The sequence below is a fragment of the Seriola dumerili genome, unplaced genomic scaffold (assembly GCF_002260705.1).
Source record: "Seriola dumerili isolate Sdu_G_001 unplaced genomic scaffold, Sdu_1.0 BDQW01000169.1, whole genome shotgun sequence".
NCBI lineage: Eukaryota > Metazoa > Chordata > Actinopteri > Carangiformes > Carangidae > Seriola > Seriola dumerili.
Genome location: NW_019174424.1, coordinates 2100346 through 2117366, shown reverse-complemented (window position 1 = coordinate 2117366; position 17021 = coordinate 2100346). Strand labels below are relative to the sequence as shown.

Genomic DNA, 17021 nt, shown 5'->3' with positions numbered 1-17021 from the left:
GGGTGGGGGATGTTTGTTGCTATTTATGTATATGTTTGTATTTTTTAGGATCTCTTATAGCTCAGAAATAACACAACATGACAGCTGCACATTTTTATATTATTTTTAATTATTTATCTTTCACAAGTTCTCAACCCATTTTAATCTCGTCATTTGAAATATTCTTTATATAAACGATGGGTTAAAATCATTATGTGTAATGGGAAGGGCGTCGCTGGTAACCATAAACCCTCAGGAATGATCACCAGACTCTACTCACTTCTACAGAGCATTAAAGCATCTTTCAGCCCATTGTTTTAGTTTAATTGCCTACGACTTTACTGACTGATTCAGTCGTGTTTCCAAAACAGAGGTAAAATTAAAAGTGAATATTTGACTTATATTTGATTTATATTTATTTTCTGCTGGATGTGTAAATAACGTGTGTCTGCTAACACGTCGGCCATATCAACTTGATATGAGGTGATAATATGTCAGTGATGTATTTTCAGCGCCCGAGTGGCCGAGAAAAAATCGATGAAAGCTGGTTTAAGTTCGAATTTAAAAGAATCAAAATCATGAATTTTCCAACCAATAAGGATGATTTTTCATCCTCTGGTCAACATAGCAGCCTCTCTCTCTCTCTCTCTCTCTCTCTCTCTCTCTCTCTCATTCACCACCTCACAGCATTTAGTCAGCTGCAGTCTGCCCCCGGTGGAGAATGGAGTTAACAACTGAAGCTGAAATGTTGATGGCCTTTCTCCTCAAGCCTTGTATGTTCTGAAATAACCCATTAATCATGTTGCCATAGTGGGGGGAGAAGGAGTGAGAGGGGTAGAGTAAGACAGAGAGAGGCCAGGTCTGAGAGCGAGTCAGTCTGACAGCTACAGCTTTGGGTAATAAGGGCTAATGGATCGGGGAGCATGGACATACCTGTCCAGCCTGCTCACATTAGGATGAATAGAGAGCTGCGAGAGTGTTCTTGTCTGTCCTTTGTAGTGTGTGTGTGTGTGTGTGTGTGTGTCTGTGTGTGTCTCATCCTCCTTCCTTGCACTGATGTTTTGTACCAATGTTTCATTGTTTTTGTTGTTATTAACAGAGAATTGCTTCTGTCTCCGTGTGTCTCTTGCAGGCTGTGAGCCCTGTGCAGGGTGGTGATGAGCAGTCAGGGCAGCAGCAGCAGCAGCAGCAGCAGCAGCAGCAAGGGAAGTGGCCAGCATGCTGACACTCCTCCCCCTCGTCACGCCCCCGGACCCAAGCTGCAGGTGCAGCGCTCCCTCTCTCGCGACACCATCACCATCCACTTCTCTGCACTGGGGAAGGAGGAAGACGATGAGGAAGAGGAGCTTTATGGGTTACCTGTTGGAGATAAATCAGTGCTGGATGGTGCAGATGGACTTCAAGGTGTAGAAGCTTCAGGGGCAGACGACCAGTCTGTCGCCACGGGCTTGGAGGCAAAAGAGGAGCTGCTGTTTGAATCGGCAGGAGTGGAGGCGCTCTCTGGAGCTGCTGTGCTCCCTATTTCATCCACCACTCTGCCCGTGCAACCCTCAGACCCTCACCCATACACACCGTCTGCAGCCATGACTATTATCCCCACCTCCGCCCACTCCCACCTGAGCTCCAGCCCACCTGCCAGCTCCTCCTGGCCCTCTGACCGACCCACAGCTAATCCTCCATCCACAAGCTCCACCTCATCCTCCCCTTGTAAGTCTGCAGCGCTGTCGTCCTCCAAGCCTTTTCTCAGCCTGGTCAGGTCTCTGTCCAATGACGTTGAATCTCGAGAATCCACACCCGCCCCCACCACTGTTGCACCATCTCATGCACGCCACCGACACTTAATGAAATCTTTTGTTAAGTCTCTGTCCACAGACACCTCAAAGGCCGAACATCAGGAAGGGCCTCTTCATCATTATCTTCATCAGCAGCAGCAGCAAACACAGCCATCCCATCGGCCTCCGCCTCGCAACATGCAGCTCTTCAAGCAGTTTTCCCAGCCTCGTTTATCCTCCAGCCCCGTCATTGTCACTCAAGCAGGCGGAGACTCCAAAACAGCCCCTTCCTCCCCCATCATGTCCCCAGATGGTAGGTCTTTCTTCAAGGTGCAAGAAGTGGAGGCCAAGATAGAAGACACCAGGCGGCGGCTGTCGGAGGTGATGTCAGATCCCCTGCAGCTTTTTAGTAAGATCATGGGAGATGAGTCCGGCGCGGGAGCGTGTGGAAGCGCCGCTCATCGCGCCAAATCGCTGTCCTCCAGTGCGTCAGAGCTCAGCGGAGTGGCGGCGGTAAACGGACATGCAGAAGGTAACAACAACTACAGCATCAAAGAGGAGGAAGGGCCAGAAGGGGATGAAGAAGAAGAAACACCCACGGGCAAAGGCCCAGACTCTGTTTTTTTCTCCTTCCCATCAATGGCTCCGGCTCCAGCCTTCGCCCAGGCCTCCTCATCCACTTTCCACAAGTCTCCATCTCTAACTCTGGGCCGATGCTCCATGTCAGCCCTGGTAGCTCGACAGGAAGACGAGGACTTCTGTGAGCTGTACAGTGAAGACTTTGATTTATGTACTGACACAGAGACACCGGATGGGGATCGTCCCGGGTCCCGGCAGCCCCATACTGGTAGCACTGGTGTGTGTAGTGAACTCGATACGGAGGAAGAGGAGAAAGCGGAGGAGGAGGTGGACACTGTGCCTGTGACTGCCCTCGTCTTCTTAACACAGTTGGTGTACTGGTACTTAGTCCTTCCAGTGCCGCCCAGTGTGTGTGCAGTGGCGCATGGGATAGCAGCTGGGTTCATGTTGGCCTTGCTGGTCCTCTGGCTGTCCTCTTCTCGACGCTCCTCATCAGGCACGAGAAGAGGGAGGGGAAGGATAGGGGCCTGGAATGTGGCCCAATTGGATATAAAAGAACCAGGAATATTCAAGGTGAGACAAATCACGGCCAAGTTTTTGACTGTTGCCTAATAGCTTTAGAAATTAAACTTGTTTTTCTTAACTCATTGTAAACTTTTGGATCTTGTTCTCCAAAACATCTAAGGTCTAGCATATTCAAGCTACATGCTCTGCACACATTTACAGGATGGTCACAGATTTGAATGCAAACGTGTAAGAAAAACATGGTTCCATACAGCCAAAAGTCAAGATAACTTGACCTTGCAGGTTTTACACGTGTAGATGAATGCATGGTCAAGATATATGGCTTTTGCACTGCATTCATCTTACCAAGCCTTGGATAAGCCATTCTAAGGAGGACAAGGATGCAATTTTGTGCAAATCTATGTTTATTTAACCTCAAAAATAAGCTAAATTGTAGTTGTTGTCTGCCAAAGAGCTTTTCTTTTGTATCTTTAGACTATATGTTCTTCTTTCTATCATTTTAACATCTTTTTACACTAGCCAGGCGCTGAAATTTCCCTTGTTGTTACAATTGAATTGGCTCTGCTCACAGAGCATCCTTTGGGACTGATGAAGTAGGAGTTTGGATGAGAATTAAACTCTATACAACCTCGTGGGGACCGGTAGCAACATATTGAGGTTATATTACACTTTTTCTCCCATGATGGTCACAGTTTTTTTTTTTGGAACCAAACTATGGAACGAGAGCACCACCACATTTGGCTCCTGTTCTCAGTTAACCTCTCTCGTTGCTGTAGAAACTCTTCCAGAAGAGGAATGTTTAGCAGTTTGAGGGAGTTATGCAAGCATGTATAGTTAGAGTGTGTGTGTGTGTGCGTGTGTGTGTGTTTGTGTGTGTGTGTGTGTTTGCCTTTGTGGGTACCAAGCTATTGCTGCACAGGAGATCCTTATGGCTAGAGGGCACAGCTGTTCCAAAAGAGAAGCTCTGCGGTGGTGCAGAGAACATGATATACACATATGAACGACAGACCCCGGAGCACAGCAGCAGGGTAGAACGATTTCCTCTTTATGTTCCTCTTCATGCTCATTCTCCTTTGAGGATCAACAGAGTATCCAGCTGTCAGACGCCCCACTTTGTCTTATGTTGCGTCGTATGAGTGAACTTTGTGGCACTGTGTCCCTGAGAGAAAGTTTTGTTTTTAAATGAACGGTATGTGATTTAACATCATGCTTCTCGGAAATACTGCAAGGAGTCATGTTTATTAATGTCCGTGGTGCACAGAGAAAACGGCTGTAATCTTACGTGTTTTTTAATGTTTTAAGAGCAGTAAGTTGAAGGCAAATGGCCTTTGCTGTTGAAGGTGTTTCACCATCAGTTCTTTTTACCAGCAGTGACCAGAATCCACCTGAAGGTCAGCACACGCAACATGAGTTCAAAAAGAAAGTCTAAGGAATAAAATTTTGGTACAATGGTGAATATACCAGTGTTAAAAAAATAACAAAACAAGCATCATACAGTATAAACAACAACATCAAGTAACAAGTCGACCATACAGTTCCTGTAGTAAACACTAAATTCTCTTGTTGAGTAAACCACCAAATCTTTCGTGTTTGACAGTGAGTCTGATGTGTGTGTGTGTGCCGTGACCGCAAATTTAAATCCAGTATCAGTGAAAACTCTTTCCCTCCCTCCCTTCCCAGGGCTGGATGAATGAGATCCACAGCTACGACCCAGAGATGTACCACGCCACCTTGACCCACTCTGTTTACGTCCGGCTGGAGGGCTCCGTCCTGCGACTGTCCAAGCCCAACCGGAACATCTCCCGCCGGGCCGCACACAACGAGCCTAAACCCGACGTCACCTACATCAGCCAGAAGATTTATGACCTGACTGACAGCAAGGTGCGTTGGCTTTTGGGCGTATCATGAAAAATGAAGGAGAGATGCTAAAATTGCGTTTTGCCCGTGAAATATGAGTCGGTGGAAGAGATAGGGGGATATTAATGTGTTAAATGTGTGTATGTGTGTGTGTGTGTTTCTCCTGGCTCCCCAGTGTAATTGTCTGCTTGATGATAAGCTTAACAGAGAGTGACATCATGCACATATCCCCTCACATTTGCCTTTGCCTTTGTGCATGCTCGCTAATAAGTCATGCTCTGTGACAAAGCCACTTATTTTCACAGTCACATACTGTGTGTAAACATGGAGTGAATATCACAGGTCACTAACCCTGTACACACAGCTGTGTGTCTTGTGTATTGATGTGCTGACTCGATGCTTTTGCATATCTGAAGGCAGCTGCCCTGCCTTAAGAGTTTCTCATGTCAGTCTATCATGGAGCAAAGGGGTCATTGTGGTTGTCATGAAACTACCCTGGTGTCCTTTCACTGGAACTGAATGGATCCCTAAAGTGCCATTTCTCCATCATTATGGTGGATGTTTTATCTGTCTTGAATGTTACCTGCATTTATAGAACCTGGATTATATTTTTTCAGATACACATTAGGTGCCCTTGAACATGCATTTTTCTGCTTAAAGTCAAGGTCTGATTGTTTTAACCATTCTGAGATCCGATACCCATAGATCCACGTGGCTACAACCAACAGCTAACACAGCAACCATGCAATGCTAATATTTTAGAAAAGCTAATATCTGTGTCAGAGATGTAAACCAGATTGGGCGCACTGTTACAACCTACAGCACAACACTGAACAATGGTAAATGGTAACTGCTTTCATCATGAACAAAACAGAAGACATATTCTCGCATTGTTGGTCAAAGACAAATGGAGCTCTGGGTTAAATAAATATAAATACATAATAGATGAGTCATCTGCACATTGCCTGCATTGTTTTTTTTGGATTTATATTTGGGTTTATTTTTTCAGAAATTTTCAAGCCCTCAGTTGCTGCCACTTCACGCCCCTGGGGCATGTCTGCCACGTTGTATTTATAGTTTCAGTGTGCCCTACAAAGTGTTCCTGTTAGGCTCACACAACATTTTTTTTCTCTCATTTAAATATCAACATATTACTAACCTATAAAATACAACAACAAAACACTCTAATATGATCATTTTTATGTGTTTGATTGAATGCGCTCGGTCTATACGCCCCTACAGATCTACCTGATGCCCCAGAGCTTGGCTAGGAAGAGAGTTTGGAATAAAAAATACCCTATTTGCATTGAGTTGGCCAAGCAGGAGGATTTCATGTCCAAGGCCCAGGGAGAGAGGCCCGAAGCTACGGAGGACAAATTAACAGGGCAGGGTGAAAAGCTAGAACGAATGGACAAAGGTGAGAAAGCTGAAGGATCCGCATCGACAGAGGAACCCAAAAGACCAGCCTCTGGAGGAGGGGATCTGACAATCTACCTGTTTGGGAGGACGGGTCGGGAAAAGGAGGAGTGGTTCCGGAGATTACTTCTAGCTTCCCGAATGAAGTCAGAAGGGAGAGGTGGCAGCCTGTCTGGCATCTGCAAGAGTGGTGAGTTTCTGACTAAGCTATATACTGTATCGCACAACTATGCACAGTATATGGGTGTATCTGTCTTGCTCACCCTCTCTCCACATACATACTGTATTTCCACAGACACACATTGCTCTCCACGGTCAGAATACCCATTCTCTTGAGTATGTAACTGCATAGCCATCAGATCTGTGCATAAGCCTCAGCTTAGGGACTGCCAATCCCCTGAACTGAGCGAACAGATGAGTGTGAATGGGTCAGCAGGATTACATGCACAGAGAAGCAGCATATTATAGCAGTGGTCTCCACTGTGGAATATAAGCCTGCAAGGATAAGGCCCAATTCAAAGGGAAACACTAGCACTGTGTGGGTCGAGTGATAAAGGCAGTGCAGGGTGAACAGGATTACTGGAAAGATTATTTAAGCATCAGGCCTTTTTTTTTTTTTTTTGTGGATATACATAGCAATTATTTTTCAAAACGACTATTTCAGTGCTAATGTGAGTCACAGAGCGGATGCAGTGTGTCATCTGGTAGAAAGCATACTGATTCAGTGTTGCAGCATGTTGTGAGAAATGAATACAAAATAGACGCTAACTATACAAGGCTACGCAAAGTGTTGAGCATGCATTATGTATGTGAAATATGATGCATTGATTGCAAAATCAATCACTGAAAATGTTGATGCATAATTTTATCACATTCACCTCCCCGGACTCTTCCCATCCTGCCCCCCCACCCCCCACCCACGCAACACTTTTAGCCTTCCTGCCCTCGCACAGCCGCAGTAGCAGCACCCAATCTGGTGGAGGCCTGGAGGCTGACAGCAGGAGCAGCAGCCGGGGAAGCATGGAGGAGCTCTCGCAGTCTCGTCACAGAGATGCCTCCTCTTCTGTCTCCTGTGGGTCTACTGCAGGCATGAAGCAGAAGATGCTGTTGGACTATAACGTCTACATGGCCAAATATGTCAACCCCCAAGTACAGCCGAGAAGCCCAACTGCCACTGACAGCCCTGGGAACAGTCCTGAGAGCAGCCCCAAAACTACCAAAAAGGTATGAGACATAGGGATACATGAAAGGTACATGACATGAAATAGCAACGAGCAACTGCCATGGAGCTCCAGACCTTCAGGCTTTTAGGGAAACTGCATCAGTTCCAGCATTGTCTTAGACTACGTCCACATTACTATGTTTTTAAAACGATCTCTGTCCAGGCGACCGTTTTAGCTCTGCATCGGAAACGATCTCCATCCAGGCTACCACCTGAAAAAGCATATTTACGTGAGTAATCAGGAACACTGGGCATGGGCGAAAAGACGAAGCAGATTTTCTACTCTGCATTTGATTAGTTGCAAAAAATACTACAAAGGAGGAACAGCAAAGACAGTTGTAGCGTTAAAATGCAGAAGTTAACTCCTCAACAGCTGTTAGCAAAGACAACAAGGTCAGTAACACTTGTATTTCATTGTCCGTGTTGTATTCTCCACTGGTAGTCGAGGCTGATAAGACCCAATCATGAAGCGACCGTGGGTGTCTACGTCAGCGTTTCCAAAGGTCACAGTTTGACCCTCTGTCAAAATATGCTTTCATAAATAAGTTTTCATTGTACTCATGTTGGGCAGACTCACAAATTCATTTGTAAGTTGGAGGGTCAAAAGGTGCCCTGTGCCCCTCTAACAGATTAATCCAGCCATGGAAATAGCCAGGGCCTAGATGAAACCCAAGCTTGATGTAGACTTTTATTATCTATGACCTAAACCTTTTCGCTCAATTTTATGTCAAGAAAAGTAAAGCTACACTGCCCACCTGTATGTGTCTCCTTCAGTTACGCAGAAGTTCGGAGGAGACCATGGAGCCTGAGGCCTGGGTCAATGCTTTTCTGGGGAGAATATTCTGGGACTTCCTGGGAGAGAAGTACTGGGCCAATGTAGTCTCCAAAAAGATCCAAATGAAGCTCAGTAAAATCAGGGTGGGTACGAGTTTGCACAGATATACTGTACGTCTGCAGTGTAACTAATCAGAAAAATCCTCCTCAGTGTTCCAATGTGATCAATTCAAGAGACAATGTGTCTCTGTTGTTGCTGTATTCATATCCAAGTCCAGTCCAAGTGTTTTTTTAAACTGCCTTCTGTGTTTCAGCTGCCATATGTAATGAATGAGCTGACTTTGACAGAGCTAGACATGGGCTTTTCCATCCCTAAGATCCTCCATGCCTCCAAACCCTCTGTGGACCACCAAGGTAGGAAGAGAAACTACACTAGGTATGTCGTGCTTTTCACAGTGTTCTGGGTGGTGTACAATAGAAATGTATTATTTTTCCTATTGTTCTGCTCACCTCCATCCTTCATTATAAGCTAGGCTGTTTGTAAGTTCTCCCTCCTGTCTTTGTCACACAGTAGAAACACATGCTTTCACATTTCTTTGCGCCTCAATCCATCCATCTCCTTCTTCTCCCTTTCCTACCATATCTCCATCTTCCCCTTGCTTTGCTCTCCTTCTCTCTGGATTAAGACATTTCCCCCCCTCCAACTCTGTCCCCCTCTCTCCTCTGGAGTCTAGCCCCTCTGCGTGCCTCGCTCTATTAAGCCACACTAATTAAACTTCACGTCTTGGGTCCCCCTCATCCATTACTGAGACACTGGCTCACCCTGCAAAGCGACTGATGAGACATACAGAGACAATACAGAGAAGTGGAGCATATTAATTCCTACCAAGATGGCTGGTTGGGGTAGAAAAATGAGAGAAGCTTAGGAAGGGTGAGAGACGGGGGACAGGTTGTGGGAGGTGTGGTATTTGTTTCTAGCTTGCTATTTGTTTTCTAAATGGCTATGGCTGTGATGAACAGGTTGCCACATTCATACAGTTCTTCCCTAATCTTTGTCCAAAGATGGCTTTGTCTACTTTGAGCTTGCATTTAAGGATGTAAGAGCGTTGGCAACGTTATACCTGTTGCTGTTCAGCTGTAGGAGCCAGTCATGAGTCATTCTTCTGTCAGCCACATTTCATGGCTGAGTCTGCAATGCTCATTAATGTGTTCTGTCTGAACCTACACACCCACAGATATAGACTCACAAAGCATCATCAGTTGATCCCAGCATATAATTATTCCTGAGGGAATGACATCTCTGGAAGTGCTGCACTGTAAACCTGCATCAACCAGACAGGATGCAAGTGCTCCAGTGCTTTCATTTCATATCTTAATATTTCTTTTCTCTTGAGATGATGATAAGGAGGAAGTGGGAGTCCCTCCTCACTCCTTTACATTGGGAAGACATTATCTGATTTACAATGTTTATACTGTGCTCCATGAGCTACTAAAGCTACCATTATTTTTGAGCCTGTGTCTCAATATTGATAATGTGACCATGTTTTAGTGTGACTATCAATTCTAAGAGACTATTGATGAGACTGGACATAAAATAGGTTTGGATGATATTAGTGTTTGTGTTTTTGATCTAGTACATTTACTTCACCACCGAGTCTGTTGTATAGCCAGAGGGTAGTCTTTGGCAAGTTATATCAGAAGGGTTTATCGTGTTGTGAGCAAGAAAATGTTGAGAAATGTGTGTGGCAGTCTTACATAGTTTATTTATGTGAGGAGGGTCTACGCAGAAATATAATCATGTAAAGTCATTAGTGAGATTTAATATTATACTGTATGTAGTGTTGATTAAAAATATTTATAGTATGTATAGTACTGGTTGTCATTCCTGCATAGCACACCATCAGCATTTTCATCACTGTTTACTAGTACGACTATTAACATCTTAGTTTAGCACAAAGCACAGCTAAGGCTGCTGGGAATGTCATTGGTTTTACAGGTATTTGGTCATGAACACTGACTTGATGACGGTGTTCACGATGCCTGCGCCTAATTGCATGATAATCCATCCAACAGTTGTCGAGACATTTCGCACTGAACCACAAATGTCAACCTGTTTTTGGTGTTAGTCTCCAAAGTCATTCAGATTCATCCTCTGGGCATCACAAATACCTGTGCCAAATTACATGGCAGTCTGTCCAACGTTTCATACAAAAATGTAAACCATGTTGTGGCTGCAAGAAAAGACAGGGGCTCACCAACGTCAGAGCGATTCATCCTCCCCGGATCATGAACATCTGTACAATGGCAATATATTCAGTTGTTGTAAAGATATTTCAGCCTGTATCAAAGTGATGGACCGACCAGATGACATTGTCATCCATAGAGCCCCGCCGTTAGTGTGGCTAAAAATCAATTAATGTGTTATGATGGTCAAGCAGGTTCCATAAAGTCGCTTCACTTCATTTCCCTTCAGGGAAAAAACAACATATAAGTTATATATGGATATAAAATATGACAATAACCTACATTCAAGGCTTGTCTAATAATAATATTGCTGTTGTAGTTATATTTCCCAGTTCTATGTAAAAGCATACACATGCCTATGTCAGTGGGTGTGGATATGTTGACTCCTCGAAAATTGATTAGACACTCCAGACTGTGTCTCCCATCTGTGTGTCTAGTTCTAGACAGAGACAATGAGACAGTGTCTAACGCGTTCTGACTGAATGCCTTAATGTCATTTAGCTTCTCTTTGACACTGCTGCCTGCCACACACATACAAATCAATGAGCATTTATGGAGAGTGGAAAATAAAGAGGAGGAAGGAGCGAGGCAGAGGAATGATAATCAACACTCATCAGTTCTTGAGGTTAGGATTTATCGAGCAAACAGCAGGGGGATCGAATTCCAAATAATTCTCCCGTCACTTCTCGAGAAGTGTGATGTGTAAACAGGAAGTAGCCTTATGATGTAGGCCACTAGAGAGGCGCTGCTGCTCTAGAGCATGGTGACCTTTTCAGTGTTTGCTAGAGGATAGGTCTTCTTCCTGGCAGCTCTGCAGGCAACCTCACAGCAGTTACACAGCAGGCAGGAGATCCTTGTTTATTCGTTGGAATAGCATTCAGAGTCTGGGGTGTGTGACAGAAGCATGATTTTAATCGTGAAACTCTGTCTCTGTCATCTCTCTCATCTTTCTGTCCAGGTCTGTGGTTTGACCTGGAGATCTCCTACACAGGCTCCTTCCTCATGACACTAGAGACCAAGATGAACCTGGCCCGCCTGGGAAAGGAGGGCGAGGGGCTCGGGGAGCATGGGAAAGAGTGGTGAGGCTTTCACATTACATTTAGTAATTTCTTCTTTTAAAGTTTATAATGAAGCTCATGAAACTGAGACTGATTATTAAAAATGTCTTCCAGACTTTTGAAAGTGATCCTTCACATCTTGTCCTTACCCATCTGTATATGATTTTGTTGTTGTCTTATAAGACTGAACAGTTTCCAGTGATGGGGCCAAAATAAGAAGTTTGAAGGATTAGTGGGGTTTGTTTGGCTAAACAAAACAGCTCAAAGCTAATTGGGTAGATTTGTATTTAGAGCCATATTAGTTGTCACATCTGTTTTTTCACAATTCCTATCATTTTTTCTGTTGTCTCTTCCTCCTTTCTCTTTATATACTTATCCTCTCTCTGGACGCTTACCACTGTGGATTTGTCCAATGACTGGTGAGTTTGGGAATAGATGCCCACAGATGTCTGTCACTGAAACAACACATTTTGTTTTGGATTAGTGTCTTTTCTTGTGTGAGTCAGTGGAGATTAATTTTCTGTGATTCATATCAGTAGGGATACATTTAATAGGAATTGGTTTCGATTGCTAATGGTTCTGTGCAAAGCCATTAAGGCCTGACTTTGCAACAGTGAGTGTGTTTATGCGTGTGTAACAGGCCCAGGCCACGGACATACTGTCTGGCAGACAGCGATGAGGAGTCATCGAGTGCGGGCTCATCGGATGAGGAGGATCCCCCAGAACTCCTCAGTGACAAACCCATTCTGCCTGGAGGCGAGGGGTGAGCCACTGTCTCTTTACAACAACATCAGCATGTAGCTGAATTGAAAATGGGCAGCAACAAATTCACAATGATATGCTGAGGCAGAATGTTCTGCCCTTTCAGTCCACCCACCTGCCTACCCACCCACTCAGACCCACATGTTTGAAAGCTTGCTGCTGACTTAATGTAACACCCGGTCGCTCCCATCCATCGTGGGTGCTAAGTAGCAAGAGATGCTGTTATGAATAAATTATGAACCTGACTCACTCGTTGCCTCCTCTCCTCCTCCGTTTCCATCTTCTGCTCACGTAGCTATGTGGGAGGCCACAGGCCCAGCAAGATCATGCGCTTTGTGGACAAGATAGCCAAGTCGAAGTACTTCCAGAAAGCCACAGAGACGGAGTTCATCAAGAAGAAGATGGAGGAGGTGTCCAACACACCCCTGCTCCTCACCGTGGAGGTGCAAGAGTGCCGCGGGACACTCGCTGTCAACATCCCACCCCCCCCCACGGACAGGATCTGGTGCGTTCACTTCCAGGGAGGAGTACAGTGAAGACTGTAGGATGTAGTCAGCCTATGCATGGGAATCCTGGATTTAGAATATAACACTGCACCCCCTGCTGGGCAAATTCAGACATGCATGCAATGAAAGAATAAAAATGTTTAATCACCACTGAACTAAATATACTTAACATTTTTAAAAAAATGAGGGCACAAATGTATGTATTCTCATTAAGGATGTGGAATATTAAGAGCTTAAATACACACTGTGAGCTGAAATATTAAACCATCTACAGCATGTCAGCCACATTTCAGGACCTGTGAAGGGTCCTTGGTTGAGATGATAAAAAAAAAAGAAAAAAATATATTATATAATGTATAATATATAAAATATATTTCTGTTAAACAACATCATGTATATTTTTCAGATTTTTCCCAACTTTTTTCTTGTGAATACTGAATACTTTCCCATCTTTATGCCTTTAAAAATCCCTCAAATTAAAAAAAATCCAACAAGGAAAAATATCAGTCTTTGGCTGAACTGCTTACGACTCATGTACACCTTGAAGCCATAGCTTGTTCTGGAGGTTCAGACTCTGTCTCCTTTTAAAAAGGCTGGCAAACCACTGATCTACAGCATCATTGTGATCTCTTTTCATGTTGCACGTTTCCTCAACAAAATGAATTGTGTTGAAAAAAAGTAAAATGTATTAAATTTAGGAAAAGCAAAACCACACCCAGTTGACTGTTTTCATGTCAGAACTTTTTATGTTTTCATCTCGGAACTGGGATTCAGCTGGTATGAGATGATATAACTTTTACCACAAATTTTTCCCCCTGGCTGTCAGGTATGGTTTCCGGAGTCCGCCTCACCTGGAGCTGAAAGCGCGGCCTAAACTCGGTGAGAGGGAGGTCACTCTAGGTCACGTGACTGAGTGGATTGAGAAGAAACTGGACCAGGAGTTCCAGGTACACAGTGAGGAAAAATAGGGAACTGTGCATGTTAATGTTTAGTCAGGAATATAATTTATTTACGTTGTCAATATAATGTAATGTCATATCCCAAGTTACACTTCAGAAAACTTGGATTGACAAAAAAGAGGCAGAAGGTTTACTCGAGGACAAAGAGACTCTCCCCCCCAGATGTTTTAGGGGTTAGAATTTAGGTTATAAAAGAGGACTTTGGGATTAATTTATGGCTGCTCACATCCATGCACTTCAAAGCAGTGTGCCTGTGGCTTTCCCACCCCTCACATGTAGCCAAAGTAATGATACGCCTGCTGCTAGACAACTACCCTGAGGCACACCTGCAAACTACTACAGCAAAGTGTCCCTGTCAGATCTACCACACATCTACATTTATCTCTGCATGACTCTTTTGGGGGTTATTATGTACCTCCTCACCCCCCCACCCCCCCTGACTCCCCTCAACCATGCCTCCAGTAAAATACAGTGTTGCAGAGCACACTGTTGTCAGTTGTGAGTGAGTGTATATGCGTTTCAACAAATGCCAAACTCAGGCGTGCGTCACTGGTTTCCAGACAGAGCAGCGTAGGGTTGGATGCACAGAGGATGATGTATTTCAGGTCTTCTCTCTCCAGTTCTTGTTAACAGAAATAATCTCATGTCACTGTCTTATATTTTTAGTTGTAAAAGCATATTAATTAGTAGTTTTTGCCACACTAAACACTCAATTACTTTTGAATGTAAGTATATTTCAGTGTCCTCCTCCTCTTTTATTGTTGAAAAGAAAGTGAGTTTGCTTGTTACTCTGCTTGTCCTCCCACAGAAAATATTTGTGATGCCAAACATGGATGACATATGGCTACCCATAATGCACTCTGCCATGGACACGCGTTCAAATGCCAACTTGGTTACTGTGACAAATGATGCCTTGAAGGACCCAGAACCTGAAGACTCTGAGGTCTCCGACATGTGAAGACTGCTGGTCAAAGCGTAACGCTGATGGACGTCTTATCACCGTGGCAATATGACAATTCCCCGCCCAACTCTGAAACCGCGGGTGCAGCAATGGGCCAGGCCAACTCTCCAATATTTTTATCCATATCCCAGTCCCATTGTCGCACCCGTCACCCGTGGCCATTCATGAAGCGCACTCACAAAACAGGAAGCGCTGGCGAGCTCATTATCTTCTGTGGCCACAAAAAGCAGGAGAATGAGAGAGTTGTGACTCGTAGATTGTCATCCAATCACACAGTTTTATTCGTGTGACATCAAATATTACAATTCATTCTCTGACGAAATACAACACACGGGGCATGTCGAGACTGTTTTAACAAATGTGTGTGGTGGTGGATCGACAAATAGCCATCTGATTCAACCAGAAGAACCATAATACCTGTGATGTACAGCTGCACCAAACATGATAGTTGTACAGTGTAAACTTTTTGTGCAACCTTTCTAATCAAGCGGTTTATCCTGGCTCTAACTCTAGGAGCACTTTGAGGCCACTGAGTGAGGGAATTATCCTAAAATTTGGAGATGACTTTGCTGAAATCCCCCGCGTCTATTGATATACATTTCACAGGGATATCAAGACTCATCAATTACCCATCCACACTGCTGCCTGTGCCAGCCGCCTGGCACTTATATGCAAACAGATCAATGGCGCTGTGTCCATCGATGATATTAAGGTCAGTTTAAATCCAGTATGGACACTATAGTAACGTACGGCCTGTGTGCTTTTTACTGTGTGGTAGGGATTAGAGCTAAAACTGACTTTAGTGGGGAGTGTTAAAATATATCAGCAAACACAGCAGCTAAACATTGCCTAGGTCTGATGAATGTATAAGTATAAATAGGAATGCAGCTCCATAGCTCATTCGAGGAATAGCTCATTCACTGATGACGTGCTTCTGCGCAACAAGCTTCAAGACTTCTTTTCATGTTACATTCAGAGTTGAGCAAAAGTAATAACTTTCTGTTTTTCTTGCCAAAGCAATCTTTGTCGTTTCCTGTCTAAAGGGAACTGTGTGAGGTGAACAGTGACAAATAAGCAATTGGATAATTAACCTGTGTTCCTACTGAGGCCACTCCAGTGATGTACAGTTGAAGTTTGGGTAACTGTAGCTGGAAATTCAGAGAAATAATCTGAGGGGAGTGATTTTCTTTTCTTTTTTCTTTGAGGGGGCTGCAGGAGACTGAAACCCTTTCATTGACAGGGTAATACAATAACTTACTATTTTATTTGAATAAATAACATACTGGATATTAGCCATATTATTTAATGTTTTCAGCAGACATCTAGCTAATGAATGCTTGTTTATTTTGTTGAATTATTTATTGGTTTGCTTTTCTTCCTGTACTGTACACCTTAAAAAGGAATAACACCAACAAATTAGAACAACAAATTTGTAATCTGCCAAGACATCCGGCTGCTTTACAGGTGACTTTTACTTTACATGTTTTACGTTAAAATATGTGTTGGCAAAGTGTACGAGGCAGAAAGTGCCTTTAAAATAAACATTCCTCCATTGTGAGCCACCACATTCGTTGCATCAGTTGAGGATAAAGAGATAAAAGTCTTTGTGCCATTACTTGTGTCTGTTAAGACATGACCTTTGTTTTCACAGGTTTCGGTGTTGTTCATTTTCACAGTGATGAAAATATCAAACATTGCTGTTGTGTTCAGTGATGTCACAGAATGTTATGGTTCTGATCGTTGTGGATCAATAAAACCTTTTGCTTGGACAGAATTGCTGCATCTTTGTGGCTGTGACAGAAAGGCATCCATATGTGTATACCACACCAATTCCATTAGTTTTATTAACTTTTTGGGCTGTAACAAGAATTTCCATTATCAATTAATCTTGCAATTATCCAATTATTAAATTAAAGGCCAAAGAATCTCAATTTTACAATAATATTTAAAAAAAAAAAAAAAAGTCACTCACTTTTTGGAGTTTGGGATTTTTGCTCATCGTAAAATAGCCGGTTCATCTTCTGGTAATTGCCTAATCAACACTAAATATTGTGATTTAAGTTTTTTTTTTTTAAAAATCATATTCATGGGGAGTTACAGTCCAATGTGAGTCAACAAGGACTATCTAAGCAGCACTGCAGACCTATTTAAAATGTTAACTCCTTCATTTTGTGCATTTTTAGCATGAAAAAACATTGTTCATTTAGATTCTGTGCCTTGCTCTAAAAGAGAGACTTGGGGAAATTGCCAAGAAACCCCAGTTATGACAAGACATGATCTTGCACTGCTTTTGACCTTTGTGAATGACCAATGAAAAGGCAATTCAGGTTCAAAAAAGTGCCTTTACAAAAAAAATAAATAAATAAATAAAAAACCCAGAACATGTAAAGTAAGTGGAATTAAATGA

At 43.4% G+C, this 17021-nt stretch overlaps 1 protein-coding gene across 1 annotated transcript; it reads left to right on the top strand.

Moving 5' to 3' along the window:
* The first annotated feature begins 1136 nt into the window (after positions 1-1136).
* On the top strand, positions 1137-16631 carry LOC111227270 (testis-expressed protein 2-like). The gene is made up of 11 exons (XM_022752705.1): positions 1137-2903; positions 4536-4736; positions 5955-6318; positions 7063-7352; positions 8125-8268; positions 8439-8538; positions 11327-11447; positions 12067-12189; positions 12484-12693; positions 13521-13641; positions 14462-16631. Exons 1-11 carry the CDS (start codon positions 1137-1139, stop codon positions 14609-14611), a joined length of 3591 nt encoding a protein of 1196 aa, XP_022608426.1. The 3' UTR covers positions 14612-16631.
* Positions 16632-17021: the final 390 nt, after the last annotated feature.

Bases quoted from the DNA above. Each gene is read 5' to 3' on its own strand.
- LOC111227270 (XM_022752705.1), top strand. From the start codon at position 1,137: ATGAGCAGTCAGGGCAGCAGCAGCAGCAGCAGCAGCAGCAGCAGCAAG. The intron at 4,737-5,954 runs GTGCGTTGGCTT...ACGCCCCTACAG, and splicing joins ATGACCTGACTGACAGCAAG to ATCTACCTGATGCCCCAGAG. The intron at 13,642-14,461 runs GTACACAGTGAG...GTCCTCCCACAG, and splicing joins AACTGGACCAGGAGTTCCAG to AAAATATTTGTGATGCCAAA.